The sequence below is a fragment of the Phaethon aethereus genome (assembly GCF_964289735.1).
Source record: "Phaethon aethereus genome assembly, chromosome: 20".
In the NCBI taxonomy this organism is placed as follows: Eukaryota; Metazoa; Chordata; class Aves; order Phaethontiformes; family Phaethontidae; genus Phaethon; species Phaethon aethereus.
The window spans coordinates 7,717,592-7,738,363 of NC_138596.1; the positions used below are offsets into that span (position 1 = coordinate 7,717,592).

General features: G+C 38.8%; 1 protein-coding gene across 2 annotated transcripts in view; it reads right to left on the minus strand.

The window, feature by feature from the left end:
• Window positions 1-20,772, minus strand: part of MED27 (mediator complex subunit 27) — a gene marked incomplete at its 3' end in the record, with an annotated part of 93,637 nt that overhangs the window by 56,932 nt on the left and 15,933 nt on the right. For both annotated transcript variants that reach the window (XM_082008871.1, XM_082008870.1), the window contains exon 3: window positions 262-392. In XM_082008871.1, the coding sequence (XP_081864997.1) occupies window positions 262-392 (131 nt within the window). The remainder of the gene's footprint in view (window positions 1-261; window positions 393-20,772) is intronic.

A 20,772-nucleotide genomic window follows, 5' to 3' on the forward strand; every position in this document is an offset into this window, starting at 1 on the left:
TGTTGCAAAAACTTTTATGACCTGCTACAAAGAAGAATCCTTGCAACTTTTCTGTTGTCACAGTGCCTCCATAACAGAAGAAATAAAATACTGTTTCCAGAGGGTACCCCACCCATTCAACAAGAATAATTCATCCTGTATGAAACAAAAATGCAAGCACAAAGATGCTATTATGATGATTTAAAAGAATAAATAATTACAACAAAAGTTATTTTAAAAAATCCCTCCCACACAAATTCTTCAAAATATTCCATTACTTACTGAGGAGGTAAGACAAGAGTTGTTGGCTGGGCTTTTGGTCTGCGTTTTGCAGATACTCCCATCTGGTTGGCTGAACGTTTCAAAGACTGCTGATTCAAAAGGCCAGATGCTAGCCCAGCATGGTACTGCAACTGGATAATAAAAAACATATATATTAAAATACATGACACTGCAGTACTCTATGTCAGACCTCTACTATCTGTACCACCCGATTCAAATTACAACCAGTCAGTAAGTTAATGCATGGTATTCCATATATATTGTTTGGATAGAAGATGATACAAACAAAAGCATGTAAGAAGTTTGCTGTGCAATAGGTATTGCAAGGAAATGATGCTATAGGGCAAGCAAGATGATGAATCAAAGACTTACTCTCAAGTCCTAACTCTCCTGAAACTTGGGCCTGCTTTTAAAGGTTAAGACTGTTTCTCCTCTCAAGGGATCAAGCATTCTTACTTTTTGGAAGAAGAAAAGAGGAAGAAAAGATGCAACCCTTTCACGATATAAACCAGCTTTTTAGAAATTACACTCGTCTGTCTTTCTTAAACATGAAACCACAAAACATTCGTAAAGAAGTTTCTACCACTGTAAAGAAAAATGTAGCTTTTAAAATACCTGCTAGCACGTCTCCACAGCATTGCAACAGAAAGATTCACATTCATTCAGTAACTTTCTTTTCTAATCTTTCATTCTACTTGCCAATGAAAGACAAGTTTATGAAGGACGCAACATGAATCTGCAAGATTTTGAGTGCATTCCCGCTGCTCGCAGATTTAAGAACAGCTACAGTGCTGTGTCTGTCCTGAAACGAGTTTCAAGTGCAACAAGTACAAGCTCACTTCTGAACACCTACAATTTCCATTCTTAGTTCCTCATGTTTTTTTAAGAGAAGGGGGTCGGAAAAAAGCTTAAGACTCAGTGTCAGGTAAATGCAATTCCCTTCATCATTCTAGTCCCCACATCAATGTTTTCATTAAATTGTCTAAAGATTTGTTCTGGAAAAGGTGAACTGTTTGACATGTTAACAACTCTAATCACATGACCTGCCTATAAGAAAAGGTTACAGTTCAGAAACTATGACTTGCAAGTGTTTAGAAAATAAACTGGTCTTAGGTAAAGCTATTCTGCAGGGTACTGACTGAAAATGGGGGAAACAAAGCCCGGTAAAGTGATCTACTTGAAAATGGCTATTAAAATGAGTGAAGCTATCCCGTGAGCCAATTTGACTCAAAATGTCAATGCCCAGAGCATCCATAAGGCTTTCTACCAGGCTCCTGATTTACTTGGCTGCTTTGCCATGCAACCTCAGCCATGGCACAACATGAAGACACATCGCATTCCTAATGGGAAGAGAACCGCGCTCCGCCGGGGAAGGCAGTGGGGGGGGGGGGATTGTATTGCCACAAAAGCACTGCTTAGACCAATGAATTTTGCTCAAATTCGTTTTTCTCCGACAGATTTCTGGAAAAAAAAAAAAAAATCAATGAGAGCAATAGACAATACATGTTTGAAAGGCAATGTTTCAAAGTGTCAGGGGCTTAGTTTTCAATCTTCACTACCAGAATTTGCAGTGAGTGCAATATGCAGGGAATTACAGGGAAAGACAGCTCTGGCAGAAGACCCCTCTAACTCCAGGAACATGCTTTTCCCTTTTCTTCCTGCATCTTATTACGAGCAGCCCTCCTTCAGCCATTTTGTGCTGTTGACACCATTCACTTATGTTCACTGTGCAGAATGGCACTGACAGGTATTTCAAGTAAATAAACTAATTCGGACACTTGTTCAGAGATGGAGATAATCACAGATACTAATCATAGATGAATTTGAAATGCAATCTTTTAAAAACATTTCATAACCTCCCAGCTAGTCTGACACTTAGCAGTCAGGCATAAAAAAAAAGAATTAAAAAAAAAAAAATATTCTAGAACACTAACTCCGTCCTTGAAGGCTGAATCCCAGTGATTAAGCTATTTTTATTAATTATAAGTATTTCTTTATAATCTGCCTGTGCTCCCAGGAACACAGATCCAACTGTCAAAATCTATACGGGCCATTAAATATTTACCAAACCATCCTTATAATGGGAGAAAAGGTCAAAGTTAATAAAACTGACAGGCAGCTTCTGTCCAACTTGATTTATACATTATTAAAGTATCACATACTGTACTGCACAGAATGCATTCCTTTTTGGGGGTGGAGAGGTATTAACTGAAGAGATCGGGAAATTGCTTCTTAATAACTTGTTCTGAAACAAGACTGAAAATAGTGCCAAAGCAGTACCACTAGCATCAAAACTACAACCGGGAGATTCTATGGTCCTGATGGATAATAAACATGACATTTGGTTCTTTTATCCTCTTGCAAAATAAACACCTTTGCCAGCATCAGCGATGACGGGAAATCTCAGCTAAAAACATACCAATCCCCTCAACACTTTTGCTTACTAAAAAGAGAACGTTATTTCCAAACATATCATCTTCACCTTAGGGAACTCATGTGAAATGTACTGTCAGAGGATATTATGGGTGCTGAAAGGCTCACACAGGGAAGCTGAGACAAGCTCATGGGACCCAAACCCTTTGAGGATTAGTAAACGCACAGGAACCACATTTAGCTCAAGAAGTCCCTGAGCCAGAGACTGCTGATGGCTCGAAGAACATCAGGAAGCACACTGCATACAGGCATTTGCTTACAGCTACTGCTGGAGAGGACATACGGGGCTACATGAGCCTTTGGTTTGACCCGGCAGAGCCGCTGTGTTTCACTGTCTACAGAGGGGTACCCTGTGACCCAGCACAGCCAAAAGCTGGGTACTTGTGGATGGTCATGAGTGCCTCCTGTAAGTGTATTCCCAACCACCTTCCATCTGCTTTCGACAACTGTGCTCATTTAAACCAGCAGACTGGTAAACAGCAATAGCTGTATCCATAAAATACGCTACATACTCACTGAACTTGAGTATTGGTGCAGCACTAGGTAGTATTGTAAATCATTTCTTCATCAGACACTAAGGAATTCCCCATCATTCAGAGCCTTTATTACAGCAAGCATCCATATCTTTCAGCTTTGGGGAATTCCAACTGGTTTACATGAAACTAAGCTCTTTACTTCCTAATGAAATATTCCTCTGTAAAAACTCAACAAGATTGATCTTTTCTCCCCCCAATAGATTTTATGTTCCATCTGCATATATCTCAGAAAACTAAGAAATAAAAAAAGCAACAAAAAAGATCAATTTATAACACTTAGCAGCTAGAATATACACCAGTGCCAACTTGTACAGTTTTATGAGTCTCATGATAGCTGATATTTTTCTTAAAACTGGTTCCAAGTAGATGTGTGAATTCCACATTTTAAGATCAAGAGACTCTAGTTCTCAAGGGTGTAGGAAAAGTACTGAAAATAACACCTCAATACATACAGAAGCTTTACCTGAAGGTAAATAAAAATAGAACTTGGATTATTTTTAAATTTCATTATTTTTTCAGATTCATTCTTTTTCTACATTAATGGCAACATGGCTATATTTTCTAGAAGAAAAGATTATCACTAATGTTTTACACGTGCCATAATTCACATTTTCACAGTGTTCCTGAGTAGATGAAAACTACATTCATACATTAACGGCTCAATCTTCCTCAGAGTGAAATACATCATAACAGAGATAGCACTTTGGAGTCACTTTTCTGGCAGTTGTAATTGTAAGGAGAACAATTTCTTCATTCACGTAAGATGTCTTTGGCTTTCACATGAACTATTTAAACAGAGGAGGTGTATTAGAGACTAGGTGTATTGGAGACAGACTGGATTTAGTTCCAAAAGCATTAATATTTTTTTAAAAGGTAATCACATAATCTCTTTTATTTATTCTACCCTGGTGACTCTCTTCTTACCAGAAACAAAGCAACGTACCCCCTAAATCAATCAAAACAAACAGAAAAGAAACCCTCCATCCCCCTGGAAGATCACACTGTCTTCTGCAGATGATCTTTAAAGTTTGGAGCAGACAGAGAACCTCTGCTACTGCCAAAGGGCTTAAATCAGAACAATGCAGCAAGGCTCCTTCATTCAATAGGAACCTACTGACCGTATCGTGACAGATTATGTTGTGGCCTACAGGATTACTCCACAGTGTATGTTATGAAACTACAAACATGTACACAGTGTTGATTTTAAACTTTTAAAACTAAAGCTTCATCATTAGAATCATGCTGGGTCTAAAGGTCTTTTGTTTACATAATTCATGGGCTGGAGATCTTGCATGTGCTGACTGCTGACCAAACAAGTCATTACACTCCACTTACTGCCAAGGCCATTTAACATTGCAAAAAATTGGTTGGGTGGGAAGAAGGTAAGAATCAGGCTGGGGGCGGGGGGGGAGCGGGGAGAAAACACACAATCACTTGGAGCATTTACAACTGATCATGTCAACTCACAGTGGCATGCATATATTAAATATACATATAACCATTATTTAAATTTTTTTAAGCATCAAGAGATTTTCTTTAAAAAGTGAAATCAGAAGAATAACTGTTCTTTACCATCACATTACCCTGTTGTGGTATTTTTTCCATTCTCATATAAACACTTACAGACCACAGACATAAACAGAAAAGCATTTTCTTAGCTATAAGTAATAAAAAAAAAAAGTTTCTTTCCATTCTTCTAAGAAATGGAGTTTTACAGAAGCAGCTGACAGATACTTACCCATCATGGAATTTTCTGAGTTCACTGTAATAATGGTGAATGCATGCACATTTGCCTCCTTTTAAAATGCACAGTACTTTGCCCTTCATCATTAAATTATTTCTCCCTTGCAGCTAACAAGGGATTTGTCTATTATGATAAAACTCTAGTCATTCTTTTGAAAAGAGCAATGAGCAAGCAAGCAGGACACTCCCACAGTTTCATCTCTGCAGACTAAAGTAGGCAAGAAAGAAATTATACTACCTTAACAGATATTTTTAAGCTTCTCTCAGATAATGAGGCCAGTCTGGAAATTCTCCATTTCTCCAAACAATGTTTGATCATTTTAGGATAGCTGAATCCTTGACTTGGCCAAAAGAGCATCAATAAACTAAAAGAGCAGTCTCCAATTTATTTACTCATAGGTTTCCCTCTTCTGGAATTGGGTTGCAGGCTTTTCAATTAATAGGAAAGCTAGACATTGTGCCTTTGCTCTAGCTTACAATTTAATTAGGACACTTTGTTGTATTTTTTTTTTAAAGCATTTATGCCCCCAGACACTTTCCAGTTTACAAGAACATTTAAGCAACAAATACCTATCCATGATGGGAACAAAGGCTACCCCCATTCCATTCTTTTTTAAATCCCCATACAAAAGTTATTGAGTCTTTTCTTAAACACCCTGATCTGACTAAACTGTGGAACTAATGAGCTCGCACTCCTGTTAAAAGCATCTGCAACAGCTCTTACTTGCTTTGCACTGAGATGCACAGTGCCACTGCCTCACCCTGGTCACCAAACCAGGGGATATTGAGCATTCTGAGGACACCTACCTGCACATGCCCCTGCACTGGCAATCTTGCTTTTCCCTTGGGTGTTTCCTCCTTCCTCCCAAGGCTAGGGAGTTGAAAAGCAAGGGTTTTTTTATATATATACACATATAGTCTGAAGATATAATAATATGAAATGCATTGATTCATATCCCTGTTTCTTTTAATGTCTAGTCTTCACTACATCTTTCATTCCATTGTCTGTGAATTCCTATTTTTGCTGAGAGCACTGTTTTAATTAGTGTCAGATTTCAGCCTTAAAGTGTGTTCTTGCCATACTTTTCTTTCAAAAACATTGAAGTTCTGCTGATGAATGACTGCATCAATGTTCCCTCACTGCAATACTGCTTGTAAGTCTTTGGCTTTTTACCATGCAGAGATAGCGAAACTGGTGGCACTTTCTTCAAGGAATTGGTCAAAACTTCAGGATCTGCATCCTTGCTGCCAATAAAATTAACTGCGCTGTTCAAAGTCTCTGCAAAAGCCACTCCTCCTCCTCCAGGGTTTGGGTTTTTTTTTTTTTTAAGTATTCTGGAATCCATTTAATAGTTGCATCAGTGACATATTCTTGCTTTTTGGATAACGTCAACACAAAGTGACACTACACAGCCAACAGGCTCTGAGATTTAAAAAGACCTAGTATTTCAAATGGATAAAGGGGCAGAGTAATCACAACCTGCGGCTACACACTGCCTTATTCACCCCTTCAGAAGAATAATTGTATTTTATGCTTAAGATGTTTATAAATACTTCTGGGTACACTGAAGGAAACATATGTATTTCCTGTCCTGAAAGATAACTAAATGAACTGGCATTTCATTGGATATGCAGCTACAACCCAGACGCATAACACAATAACAAAAAGCAGAGTAAAATTATTACAATGCATTCTGCATCTAAATGACAAAATAAAACCATGTGCAGTAACAAACAGTAGTATTTTCAACTAACCCTGAGCCCAAGGACAGTAGTTGTTACAGAGGTTGTCCGCTAATACAGAAATGGTCTTGGTGTTGCTTTATGCAATATATTCACACTTGCGTGTTCTATTTCATTAAACTCTCAAGACCCAAGAAGTGCACTTGATCAGTATTTGACAGAAAAACATGAATTCCTTTTTGACAAAAATGTTATCTTTGCGTAGGACAAATAATCTGCAGTAAGGAAAAGTCATCATTAAAACTCAAGACTGAATAAGGACACAATTAGTATCTTCCCCCAGTTCTGCTGTGCTCCCTTAAACAGCCACTTTGAATGAAGAGACACTGCTCTCACGCTAAAATTAATATTTTCTAAAACCCTAGACTAAATCTTTGGTGTCAGGGGCTCAGGTGGCAGCTATGTCAGTGTAAAGGATGGCCTGCTGCCTCCGTGACAGGGTGTGCTCAGGTGCTTATATAAGAAACGTGACAATACTTTAAAACAGTGGTAGAATGAAGGGCTGGAATCAGCTACAGAACACTCTTTAAACTGTCTAGCAGCATGCCATGATTTGCAGCACTGTGGTTAGGCTTTACCACTACAGCAAACGAACCGCGTCTCAGCCAAATAAAGAAATTAATACTCTTCTATAAAATGTCTACAAGGAAAGTAGACATTTCCATATTATGGAAATCCAACTAGACCAGTTGTACCATCAAAGGGGAAGAAGACTGTCAAAGAACAGATGAGAGGGAAATCCGTTAGTGGATAAGCAATGTAGCAGTAATGACCCCAGCTGGTACTCGTGCTGCTAAATTTTTTTTCCTAACTCATTAAATTTAATTATTTTAACTTCCATTAAATGCCTTTCCTCAGCTTTGGTCACTCACACAGTAATTAAAAAGGACAATATATTTAGACTAGCAAATACCCATACTGAGTGCCAGACAATAGCTATTAGCCTAGCCCCATGGGTCTTCGCCAGCAAACGGAAACCTGGCTTTACTCAGGCCCCCGTGGCCTTCCCGAAGGGGAAGCTGTACCCAAAGATGACAGCTCCGGCGTACAGTTCATCCTGACACAGGTATGCCACGGGCAGATGGATACACTCGAGACGACCACGCGACCGTGCCAGAAGGGGATTGCACGAATACGATTTAAACTGAGCTGAACTTGCCAAATTAGGAGAGAATTCTTCCTTAAATGGTTACTTTTGCTAATACCCTCCTCCTTTACATCTAGCAGGTATCCTGAAGTGATGCTGCTGGGAGTGCTAATTTCCAGCCCGCTAGCAAGGACATCCAATTAAAGCTGGAAGCAGGACAGTTAGGTCTGGAACAGAATGTCTGTGGCCTATTTCCCAGTATTAACATTCCTACCATAGCTTCAGAACATTTATGATGTGATTAATTTATACTCCTTCGGAAACAGCATAAAGTGACCCACAGAAAGCATTCATACACGAGTGGTTAGAAACAGAGGTGTTAAATTAATTCTCACCCTCCCTTATAATACAGATCTTTGCACAGACAAACCCTAGAAGCACCATAGGTGGCTGGAAGTTAGAGATCAGCTGCATTCTGGAGGATGAGTGTCAAAAAAACACATCATTTCCTCCCCCTTAAAACAGATCGCATTCTACACCGAACGGACACCTCTAGAACACTTGTTGGGAAAGATGACAACAACCACTGTACTTGCAGGCAGAATGCTGAAATGTAATGGTCAACAAAACCTGAAGCTTCCCCCCGCTCCCCTCCCTGCCTCCTCCCCCTCCACAGCAAGGCAATTAAAAAAGAGCTTTTCTGGCCTTACTGGAGGTTTCTGTGTTCAAAAATTAATGATATGTATCTGAATCCTGTCTTCAGCCTCACATAGGCTTCTGGGAGACAGAGCAATCCTGCTGATCACTAGCAGCAATGTGAGCCCTTCCTTCCCTGTGAAAAGTTTCACTGAAAATTTTCTCCAGCTAAAACTCTAAAAGATCTTTAAATTTAAACTTTTTTTTTTTAAAAAACAACTTTTCAGAATGGCCATTTATGGCTTACAACAGGGACTTGCAGATTTTTTGTCTGAAACAGAACACCAGACTTCAGAAAAATTAGCTCTCTGCATTTAATTAGGACATTTACATGACAAGTTGGATAATCATAAATCTACAATCCTTGTCATTTGTATACGATGTAGAGATATCATCTTACTCCATACTGCTAGGGAACAAAACCTGGTTTACTACATCAGTTTGTGCAATGCACTACTCATAATAGCAGCATATAGACAAACTTTTTTAAAAAAAAACCCACAAAACAAAAAATGCCTACCCTTAGTGATTTTTGAATGTCTCTACTTTTAGACGACCAAGCTATATTGCATGAAAGTCAACTTTTGAAAAATCAGTGTAAAAGGTATTTCAAGTTAGACATCAAAAAAATACATAGACTTTTATAAAAGTCTTAGTCAAATTATTTCTTCAGACTTCAAAGAGTTAAGTTATGAATGTTTTTAGGAATGAAAAAAGAATCTATCAGGTTTGATTGATAAAAGTGTAGCTTTTAACTAAGACTGAAAAAATCTGAAGACTGGCAACATTTTTTCCAGAATAATATGCTTCCTCTGCTTTTTTTCAGCACAATGCACATAAATCAAAGAAATGTTAAAGAGGCCCATACATCACAAGCTGGCATTTCCAAACTATTTACAAAATCTGTAATAGTCAAGAGGATGGAAGAATATAGAAGTCTGACCAGCAAAGTTACTGAAAGAAGAAAAGGCATTTCTACCATCCCAGCAGGGTTAATTAAGGTTGGAAACAACTCTTGACCATAGAATTTAAAAATACTAAACCAAAACAACCCTGGTAAGGCAGGGTTACAAAATGCAAACAAGACAGTTTATCAGTCAAAACAGAAAGAAGGTGGATTTGAGCAACATGCTTATTCCACGATTAAGCACATGGTTCTGAAAATAAAGTAAAAGCTCTAATAAGGCTTTAAGTACATACAAAAGCAGGGCTGACCTTGCACCTGCAAAAAGACAGTCCCAAAAATATCAGTAACTCCAGTGCTTAGCTGCGTATCCATCACATTTTCACACCCCGACATCTGAGCATACAACAGACTTACACAAATGAGGTTTTCCTCAACAACTTTTACAAATGAGAATCTCAACTCCTCTTCTGAAAGGAAAGACATGGATTATGGAAAGTTTATCTGTCCATATGTTGAAGATGTCACACTCTGACTAGAGAGTGCAAAAAGCACAGAGATGTTTTACAACCAAATCCAAGACTTACTATAGTCTGAACTAGTGTAAAAGCCATATGCTTTGCAAAAACACCTCTTTTGCTACACACTTTTTTACCACAGCACAAAGAGTAACAGTTCAAAAGCTGCTGTAATCTTTATTTCTGAAAATAGATCACATATTCTTACTCTCATCTGCCACGCTCGGGTAAGATAACCCATCAGAAACCAGAAAAACATGGAAATACTACACTGTGCAATGAAGGCTAAAAGAGACACACACCGTTGCAAGAAGTTACTGTGGTTTACAGTTAAAGCAGCAGCTCAGAAAGCTCAAGACCAGGAGCAGGATGATGCACCGAACAGAAATGTTTGGTGGTGCCGCACGTAAAGTGGTTTTACAGTTTTCTCTGTCAGTGTTGAAGACTTCCAGTAGGAGTATTTCAGATGAAGTCAGGGGACCTCAGAAATATCTTTAGGAGTAAAACAAATGGAATACACGTCATACTACTTTCATGGAAGCTTATAATGCTACTATAATTAACTCAGTTACACCACAAGATTAATAGCGTTTAAAATGCTCCCAGTCATTCATTACAGGCCTAATTACAACTCTCTTTTGGTGCTGAGCCAGCAAGAAATATGAAACTACTTGCTAACTACCCATATATAATTATATATGGTATCATCTTTACCATGCTGTTTGTTTCCATGTTCACAATTCAGTGAGCAGTTTGGTTTGGTTTTGGGTTTTTTTTTAAATATCAAAGACAGAAGAAAAACGGACAAGATGCCACCTCAGAGGCTTCAACACCTGCAACAGCACAGCAGCTCACTACAGCTAAGCGGTTTATTTCTAGGTTTGCTGCAACAGTTAAAGGTCTTCTACAATAGCAGATGCCTTTACTCCCACACATCAATTAATCTGCAAATGCACTCAGGTTGTAGAAATAATGAAGTGCTGAATGCTTTTCTATTGGCAAGTTTTGCTGTCAGGAGGTGGATGCTGTAGGCGAGGTGCTAAAATGCGCTGCTGCTATATGCATGCCAAAGGAAAGACATGCGACATGAAACTTGGTCGACAGCTAACAGAGCACATCGATTATTATATTTACCCCTCTCTCACTGGAAGCAAAAGGAAGAAATACTCTCCAAAATGTTTTTATTGTATTTATAACACACCATTTATAGTGAAATCTGAGCTTTTGTGCTGACCCAAGAAACATTTCCTACTTGAGGAGAAAAGTAGTGTTTTTTCATGTATTGTTATATACGCTAAAAAAGTTACATTAAAATTGTTCAGGTTACAAATGAAGAATTCAATAACTATGAAATGCGTGAATTCATATTGCCTATACAATCTGAATCAGTTTGCTTGTGCTAAGGATTCGGACTTTGATTACACGCTTCTTTCCAAAGGACCTCAAATTACCACAGTCTGCAGGATCGCATGGATGAAGAGGCAGTTATTCAGCACCTACTTTCATGCACAGCATGTTATTTGCAGTATTTCACACAATGCCCACACTTACCTTCTCAGATGTCTTCTATGATATTCTCCTTCTTTGTCTTGCTTCTTTACAAATACTATTAAAATTTACCTTCAGAATTCTTATTCCACTCATGCTGGGTGTGGATCTGAGGAATCTCAAGTTTTTAAAAACACTAAACGTTTTTACTATTTACTATATTTGTAGTAGAGTTCCTACAGATAGTAACTGCAGTCAGGTGCTCAGCAAGTCTTCGAATAGCCAGAAGATGCTTTACGCCAGGTCATGGCAAGGTTGGAATCTCCACCCCCACTTTTACCACCTGAAATAAGGCAGTAGTCAGTAATAGTTCGCCATTACTTTCTGTCTTGATCAGCCACTAATTGGAACCGAAGTATGTCTTGCCAGCTATTCTCTGAAAATAAGTTTAAAATTGAGAGTCTAAAATTTCAAATTAAATTCTACACTTTGGAGGACAGCATGTTCTCGTGGATACAGACCCTTCTCATTTTGAGTCCTCAAATTAGAAGGCATATAGTTAGTGAGCACAGAACAGACCAAAAAAATAAAGTTCCATTATGGTTAAGGGCCTGGATGGGTGGAGTTGATCCTTTCCACAAGCTTCCTAGGAAATATTAAGTCAACCTGAAAGAACCTTTGTGAACATTTAGTCTTGCCTCTTACCCAGCTCAAGTTACTTCTGTGTTTATAATTTAGCAAATGTAGTTAGAAAAAAATCGAATATGCATGTGCTTACCTTTCAAGTCTTCCAAGGAAACAGTCCCATACTATTCCACTCCAATTCTTCCAGTGCTTAATTACCGTGAGTGTTTAAACCATGCACCTCAACTGTAGTCTGAATTTGTTAAACTTCTATTTTCAATTACTGATTTTTTTTGTCTTTGCTTGCTATAATGAACCCTCTTATCCACTTTTTCTTCCTCAATAAAGATGTTGGTACAAAGCGAGTCATCCGTTACCTTTTCTTTTATGAGTGAAATAAATTGAATTTGTTTGATCATACAGAAGGAGCATAGGAACCCAAATGCTTTTGGTCAGTTCTCATGTCTCTCAACCAAATTAACAGGCACCTAGACAAATGGGTACTAGGTAGTTTTACAATTAAAATAACGCTTAAAACCATTTTCAAGTGTTAATAACTGAAAATGTTATTAGTACAGGTACTAACAGGTAAGGAAATTTGTTGTTAAAAATAAATTATTTTCTGCTTAAGATATGTGATTTTCAGGCTGACCTTGTCCCTTTTAAATTTTTATAGCATCTTCAGTTCCAATTTCAGATTTTCATATGGGGTAGGCAAACCTTCTTGTGTTCTATATTAAATGCAAGACACCTTTTTGGCATGATCTGCAATATTAATAATATAACAGTACCAATTTCAGGAGCAGCAATGTAGCATCAGCACACGCATACCTACATGAATGGAATTTAACCATGTATATCACAGAAATCTTTAATACATCAGGGGAAAAAAAAGCACAGGCTAAGACAGCTCAAACACAATTTGATACTTCCTCTTTTGCCATACAAACCCATGACCTTGTCATGCTTCACAAGGTAACACCAACGTAGCTGATGCAAGAAAACATATGCTTCTCTTTACTGGACTCAGAATAGGAACTGAGGGGAAAGAGAATGACACTCAGGACCAACCCCAGGTTTCTGAAGACTACACTTGCAGCTGTCAGTGTATTCAGCACAAAATGTCCCCACCCACGCAAGCTCTACAGTACTCCTATCACCAATTGCCACAATAGAAGTTTAAAACATACTTTTTGGAAATTATAAACACTACAGATTCTTTATTTAGCTAGGAATTTGCACTGATGTTAGCGGAAGAGTTTTAAGACTTTGAGACTGAGCCACTTTTAAGTTGCTGTGGGACACCGTTAAAGCCACAGGAAAACCTAAATGATTAAGTTTTATGGATTTCAGAGGAGACTGACACACATTTGACTTTTCATGCATTGTCTGTCTTGCAGGCACTCTTCAATAACTCAGTTGCCACTTAAATGTCTGTCACCTAACCCACAAACATTTCAGCTCCTCATCTAAATATGGACATACCTTATTTCTGTATCTTGATAATTACTAAGAATGTCTTACTGGATCAAAAAACAGGAGTTCAGCAGTACCCCAGTTTAAGGCACCAAGTAAACTGACACTCACTGCTTTGTGGACTCCATTATTAATGAAGTAAAAATTGCAGACATCAATCAATCTATTGCTTCAGGTGGCCATCATAAGAAAAATACATAGGAAGTTAAGGTGGCTGGCCACAATGGCTTATCTGGCATATTTACTGGAAGGTAAATTAAGAACACTAATGGCCACAGTGCTACAAGTGAGGTAACAACACTGGATTGGAACAGAAAATTCTTCTATGAAGCTTCATCTGACCAAGAGCTGTGTTTCCTCCCTCACACTGTAAGACAAACTTCTCTGATTGTTTCAACTACTTTACCCTTCTCTACTGAAGGTCACACTGCCTACAAGCCCCAAGGATATATTGGTCAGAACAAACGGACACTACTGGCCTTTTTACCTTTTTCCAAATGTTTCCCATTACCAAGAAAAAAAAAAGGGGGGCGGGGGAGGCATCACAATAGACTTAGTCTCTTGGAAAAAGCCAGGGAGACTCTGAAGGGGTTCTCCTTCCCCACACCTCTATCACCCAGCTCACCACTCCCCAGAAGGGAGCCCAGGGCGATCGGCAGGGCCGCCCCACAGCACGGCACGCCGCAGCGGAGGCTGCCCCGTGCACCGCTCCTCACTGCCGTACCGCACAGCCTGACTGAAATAGCAGCAGCAGCTTACGAGGCTTCAGATACTATGGAGACTCAAAGACTTCAGCTAGATTGAGCTGTCTGTAATACAGAGAGAGAAGTGTTTTCCTTGCTGTTTAATTCACTTTATGGTATATTATCAAAACCACTCCTCCAACCTGGGCTGCTAAAACTCCAAAAGTCTAGCTGACTTAAGGGAACGGCACCAACTTTCCTACACAGTTTCCTTTGTACCAAAATTTCAGTACCACCCTATTATGAACTGGTATCCACCTCATCTTATCAACTGCTTCCCATAAAAATCACGATGCATCCAATACACATCGTCTGTCATCCTCCAAAACTTGCCAGTCCTCAACAGCCACAAAATGCTGTATCCTATATTCTCACTTATTCTTACCTTTCTCACCTCGAAAACTAAAACAACCCCTTCTCCTCCAACAGTTTTGAGCTGCCCAGAAGCAAACGCCTTATGGAGCTAAGCATGCCTTGGTGCCCATCACTGCAGCTATGGTGGGTGCAGAACATCATAGAACTATTGGAAGTGACTAGTTTAGCCTGAATAGTGAGTTGAGAATGTAAAAACATTATATATATATAAAGAAAAAAACCCAACACCCTGCATCTTTTTGGTCTTAAAGCTAGACAGGGCAACTATATTAAAAAACCTACACAATCGTTACATTACAATTCGGTCTCAAAAGACACAAGCTGATAAATTCAGCATTAAGTTTTCCTAAAACCATCCTTAACTCTTCAGCTGCGCATGTACTTACAGAGCCGAAAAGGATCTTTTTGTATGAGATCATACCACCAGCAATATGACAAACTGGTGTGCATTTAAGGAAACTGGGGCGCTGGGGGAGCAAAAGACTGCTTTCCACAAACCATGATTTTTTTTAACGTGTTTCTATCACTTTTCTAGCTACAAAAATCTTTCATAAATGAGGACACTAGCTACTTACCTCCCGAAGTTTATTTTATCAAGCCAATAATTCAGCAACATGAATGACTGACAATTCACTCAACTATAGTTTTTGCCTGAGGCATTAAAAAAATAAATAAAAGAGCAATGAAAACTTACAAATGGTTCTGAAAGGGCTGAAGACTTGCTGCTAGCACACCAAACAAACAGGAACAATTGAAAGCCACAGAGCAGTTAGTAATTTATACTACTGAGCCTAATGCTTGGACAGTAAGGAAAACAGATGGCTCTGCAATATGGAGATGGCTCCATGAAAAGTAATCGGCACAGGGCTGCTGCAATAACGTAGTAGCAATAGTTTGTCTGGTTGTTGCAACAGCCGCAGCAAACTCAATTGCATCATTTCAGCGTATAAAACAAAGCAAAACTTAAGGAGAGTAAAACAAACCAGAACCTCCTAGTTCAGCAAGCTTATATTCCTTGATAAAGCATGGTCTAGTTTAGGGTTTTTTGGACAGCCCTGCATAGTTCTGTGCAAGTAAATGCGCCTAATCCGCCCCTCACTAGCAGCATTCCTCTTCCTGTCCCGTCCCCCTCCCAGTAATTCTGCATCATACCGAACGGCTACGAACGTCAGCTATTTAGTTCTACTTTTAGCTCTGCTTTAAATAAAAGTGTGCTGAGTGCTAGCTGCATAATGAAGGCTCAAAACCATGGAGATGGCACAGACAGCAATTGGGCAGCACTACCAAGCTGTGGGATTTTTAGTTTTCGTTTTTCATTCTGGCAGACTTATTTTATTTGTGGAACAAAACCAAAATTTGCAAGGGGAAGTTTCCAGCTACATGCTGGAGCAGACAAGCAGCTGGCTGGTTTCAAATGGAAGTCCTGTTTCAGACCTGAGGACGTGCTCAGAGGCAGTGGGCTCGCAGTGCACATGCACACATAAACATCTGAAGAACCAGTGAAGGGCTTCTTGACAAATGTGTAAGGAGCTCAAACTAATTTGTTTTCTTTAAGTATTACATTTCAAGGCTATCATGACTAAGCAATATATCAGTCATGCAGGGACTTTTAATAACCTAAAAATCTAACCTGCAACTTTTCAGAAAGGCCAAATCATTATAAATTCTCTGACCACAGAAACCTCTTAAAATATATATATGGTCTCTAGAGAATCAGAACACAGATGAAAACCTAGGTTTAAAGCCAAGCATAAGATTCTTCGTCCTCTGCAACTTTTCTGTGCTAAACCAGGTTGTTTAAAAGGCAAGGTCAGTAGCTGGAGTTAACAGTGGAAGTATCACCTTGGCCTGCACACCATGACAGGTGATGCTATTCAGCTACAGATTACGCTGACATATTCTTTGTTTTTGCAATGAGACTATTTTAATTTTTAAAAAATCCATTCAAACAAGTGTTTTATTGTAGAACACGTCTATTATTTTTCTTAAAACTCACTGACACAATTGCTGATGCTGGTAGAAGGCAGTGGAAACCAAACGCCTCAGCACACAGTTTTACTAGTTGAGATTCAGGGAACCGTTGCCCAAGCATCAGCCCTCCAATGCCTCTGTGAAATATTTTCCTCATCCAAATTTTCCATAGTTCAGAAATTGATTAAAGCAATCTCCAGGTATTGTTTACTCAGTAACACTCCCTATCAGCTTTTCCTGAAATCTAAATGTTTGCCTAAAAGGCTGCAACAACTTCCGGAATGCAAATTCCAACATAAATCCTGCTGAAGATGAGAAAAGTGCAATTTCTTGTGAGTAAATACACCAACACATACATATTGTTACAGATCACAACTGGAGGCAACTGGCATTCAAAAAAATAAAAAATCGGTCTGAAGCATTTCCAAAGGGCAGGAGCAGCGCGCTGTCTGAACTCTGATGAAGGTGTAAGCTCAGCAGTGTTACGAAAGAAGTCAGCATTAGAACACAACAGACTGCACTTGTGTTTAGCTTGTAAAAGAAGTATGAAAGCACAAGTTTATTATTCCTCTCAATGAGGAACCAAATATTATTGTTCTTTAAAGTAATAATCGATAAGAAATTAAAGCAAGTTCCTTTTAAGGAAGGTGCTTTCAACATACCTTTCTCTTCTTCTGGACTTAAGCCCACGGAATATATTGTACAACAAAAATTAGAACAGAACCTACAAACTAATCACCAGCATGTATATTCACAGCGTTTTGCCTGCCATGACTGCTACTACTGGTATTGCACCTCTCAAGAAAACAAATTATTTAGATTGTTTAAATACCTACCTTGCTTAAATACTCTTGATAATAAAGGATTTTTCTTCCCCTTTTCTAATGGGTATTTTACTTTGGCAACTGATGGATCCTATATTAAACAGGTTTTATTCAAAACAGCGCTCTGCTGTTACAATTATCAAACTGAAGAAAGAAGGGATGCCAGAGCCATGTGATTTGAAGGGAAAACAAGAGGAGAAAAAGGCATAAAGTTCGCACAACGGTATAATAATCCTACTGGCAGTTTTTTTACCTTGCAAACTTCCTTCCACACAGAAGCATTCTTTTAAAACCTGACAATTCCCTGTAGCCTGGAAACTTCATGAACATATCATGTGTTCTTGTTTTTAACCCCTTTGAAGTCCCTGCAAAAATGTCTTTCTAATCTACTGATCAGAATGACATGCAACTTTCATATATGAAAAGAACAATCACATTTCCAGTACCCTACATGCACTACTTCTGCCCTTCAGAAAATTCATTATTTCCATAAGTACCTTTTTAATGAGAAAGACTTCATCAAGGGTTAAAAAAAAAATTAGATTTAAGCAACTTGCAAGAAAACAAACACCAAATCACTCCATCAAGGCACTGTTTGACTTCATCGGCCACTGGGAAAATCACAAAGGATTTGCTGCTACTCCAATCTGATCATGCAAGCCTCTGAAAACTTTGCCTCGTCCATTATTTATTTTTAAAAAAAATATTCTTTCTATATTTACCATAAGTGTAGTGAACATGAGACATTAGTTTCCCAGACTTCACATTGTGGCTGACAAAGCAAAACGCATACTGAAGTTAGAAAGCAAATCAGAGCAAGAATGTCTGAAAAAGGCCACCTGAAATAAATGCGCAGTAAATGTCTCCTCAGTCCACTCAAGCACAGTCTTCAGCCACTGCTGTACGTCAATGTCTATTTTAAAAGCAGGTCATGGATGCTTACAAAAAAGCCACAGACCCTTGATTTCTATACATCTGGGAATACTACATTTTGCAAGTTAGCACGTATGAAAACGCACTAAGGACAGTACTCTCCGAGTTCATTTAGACTCTGGGAGTTCTACTACAAATAACCTTTGTAAAACAGTTAACGTTCCCTGCAACAGATTTTTTTTGGGGGGAAGTGACTCTCAAAAAGAGTCATCTTTCCATGTACTGTTAACACAACAAAACACTTACTATAGCATGATCATCACCAAATATGCATTTACTAGCCACACAAAATCACAAAGTAACTCTGAAATTTGTTTGAAGATGAGCTAAAAGCATTTGCAATGCAGTGTGCTCTGATTCAGGAACAGGTCCCATGCCATTAAAGTCTCCTCCATATTAAACACTTTTTCTCCTCTGTTGCTCTATGGAAGATCCACACAGAAGGACAAGAAGTTTATCAGTACAGGAAAAAGGCAAAACTTAAGAGTGAACAAAGTTCTATCACACTAATATAGCAATAGTATGGTTCATGAGGGAAAAATCTTGCAGAATAGTGTGGTTTAGTTTATCAACTTAGATTAAATTTTCTTTTTCCCCTCCACCAATCTCTTTTTCATTTCAGGACTCTCTTCGCTGTGTTGCAGGGAAAGTGAACTGTATCTGAGCAGGTGAACGTTCTATGTCCCTGCTGCTCTTAGTTCATGCAACCTGCTATGGCAAAACAGTTGTCTCATTTGGGTTGTTGCAAAAAATTAAGAAACTTACTCATCTCTGTATACAGATATGGTTGCTTATTACATGGAAATATGACTTTGAAACACCATATTTATAAAACAAAATATTCCAAAGCTGCTCCGTCTCTATGGACATCTGCATAATACCAAGCTGCCAAATAAAACACTGCTAATGAGATGTTCTTTTGATTCCCCACAATCAAAGGTCTCCATCCATTAAGAGGATTATGCCATCTCTCTCTTTCAACTGTGTTGCACTTTGAACGGACAACAGCATCCCTTGGATGCGTCAACTCAAGCAGCTGAACGAATCATCTAACAAGACAGCTAGACTTTAGCTTTCCTCACAGCCTTCCCCTAAAAAGCAACTTGTTTCTTCCATTTCTGCAGAGTGTAGTGGACTCCTCCTGTCCGCTTCAGGTCTTCTAGAGGGAAGGTATTGGCTTGGAGGAAATACAATTTAAGTAGCTCCCTCATCGACATGAGAAAGCAAGCACATTGACTTGTGCCCTTTATGTATTGATGCTCTAGCTAAGTAAATTAAGATGTACAGGTGAAAAGCAAAGAGCACCAGAAGCAGGTATATGACCCAGAAAAGCACAGTAGCAATTTTATATCTTCTTCTATCTTCCTGAAATGTGATTACAGTTGACCTTTAAATCTAGTAGATCAACCAATCAATTCTGCTGGAACGACCCTGTATATGTGATCTAAGAGCATACCCATACTTAAAAAACTTCCAATGGCTGCCTGGCATAGTCATTTTATTTTGCTGTAAAAGTTACTAAGATTTGTCTCAATTGATTTTACTTGCAAGAAAAACACAACATCAAAACTGCAGCATCAGCGGACACTAAAGGTCTTAGCTTCTTGCAGGATGAATGCAATATCAATAGTTATTAGGATGTATTCATACAAGGTACACAAGAGGAATGGAAAGAAGACGCTAGTAATCTCACTTAATCCTAGTGCAGCCCCAACACAGGTTCTTTAGGCTGTGGGAAAAAAAAAGATGCAAGGAAAACAATAAACACTCCAAAGTATTTGCCTGGCAAAATGTTGAATTTGGAACTGAAAACATATTTAACAGCTCTTTAAGTAGTAAAGCTTTCACATCGTGTTAGCTGTTAGTTCTATTTCAGCTGATAAGTTGTGCTTTAACAAAATAACCCAAAAGAGGCTTCTGGCTGGTAGTCGTCCATAGTGGGCTCAGAAGTGAGATCAGCAACCACTAGCGATCCTACTCAGATGCAGCCATCTCTCTCAGATTTCTCAGAGTACTTATTCTGTAGCACAACCCTTACTTTATAGACAGGAAAACAAAGACATGCATAACGAAGTGACTTGTGAAACCTCATCCAGCAAGCTAAGGACAGAGGAAAGAAGAGGCTGTACAACTTCAGAGTCCTTCCAGTCCCATTATAAACTTGGTAACGCTGCCAATCCTGAAACCTTCACCCTCGCCATCAGGAATGTTTCGAGATGTCCACACACAGTATAATCACACACTTGTGTTCACACGGTCGACTAGATAGCAAGTTCTTTTATGCAGAAAGTCATTAACTTCACTCCATATTACATGCTAGGGTGTCTAAAAGAACCAGAAAATTAGAAATGAAAGGTTAGCTGTTGCTCTGCCAGGCACAAGAGAGCTTACAGACTTGATGAGCTTGTGATCTATGA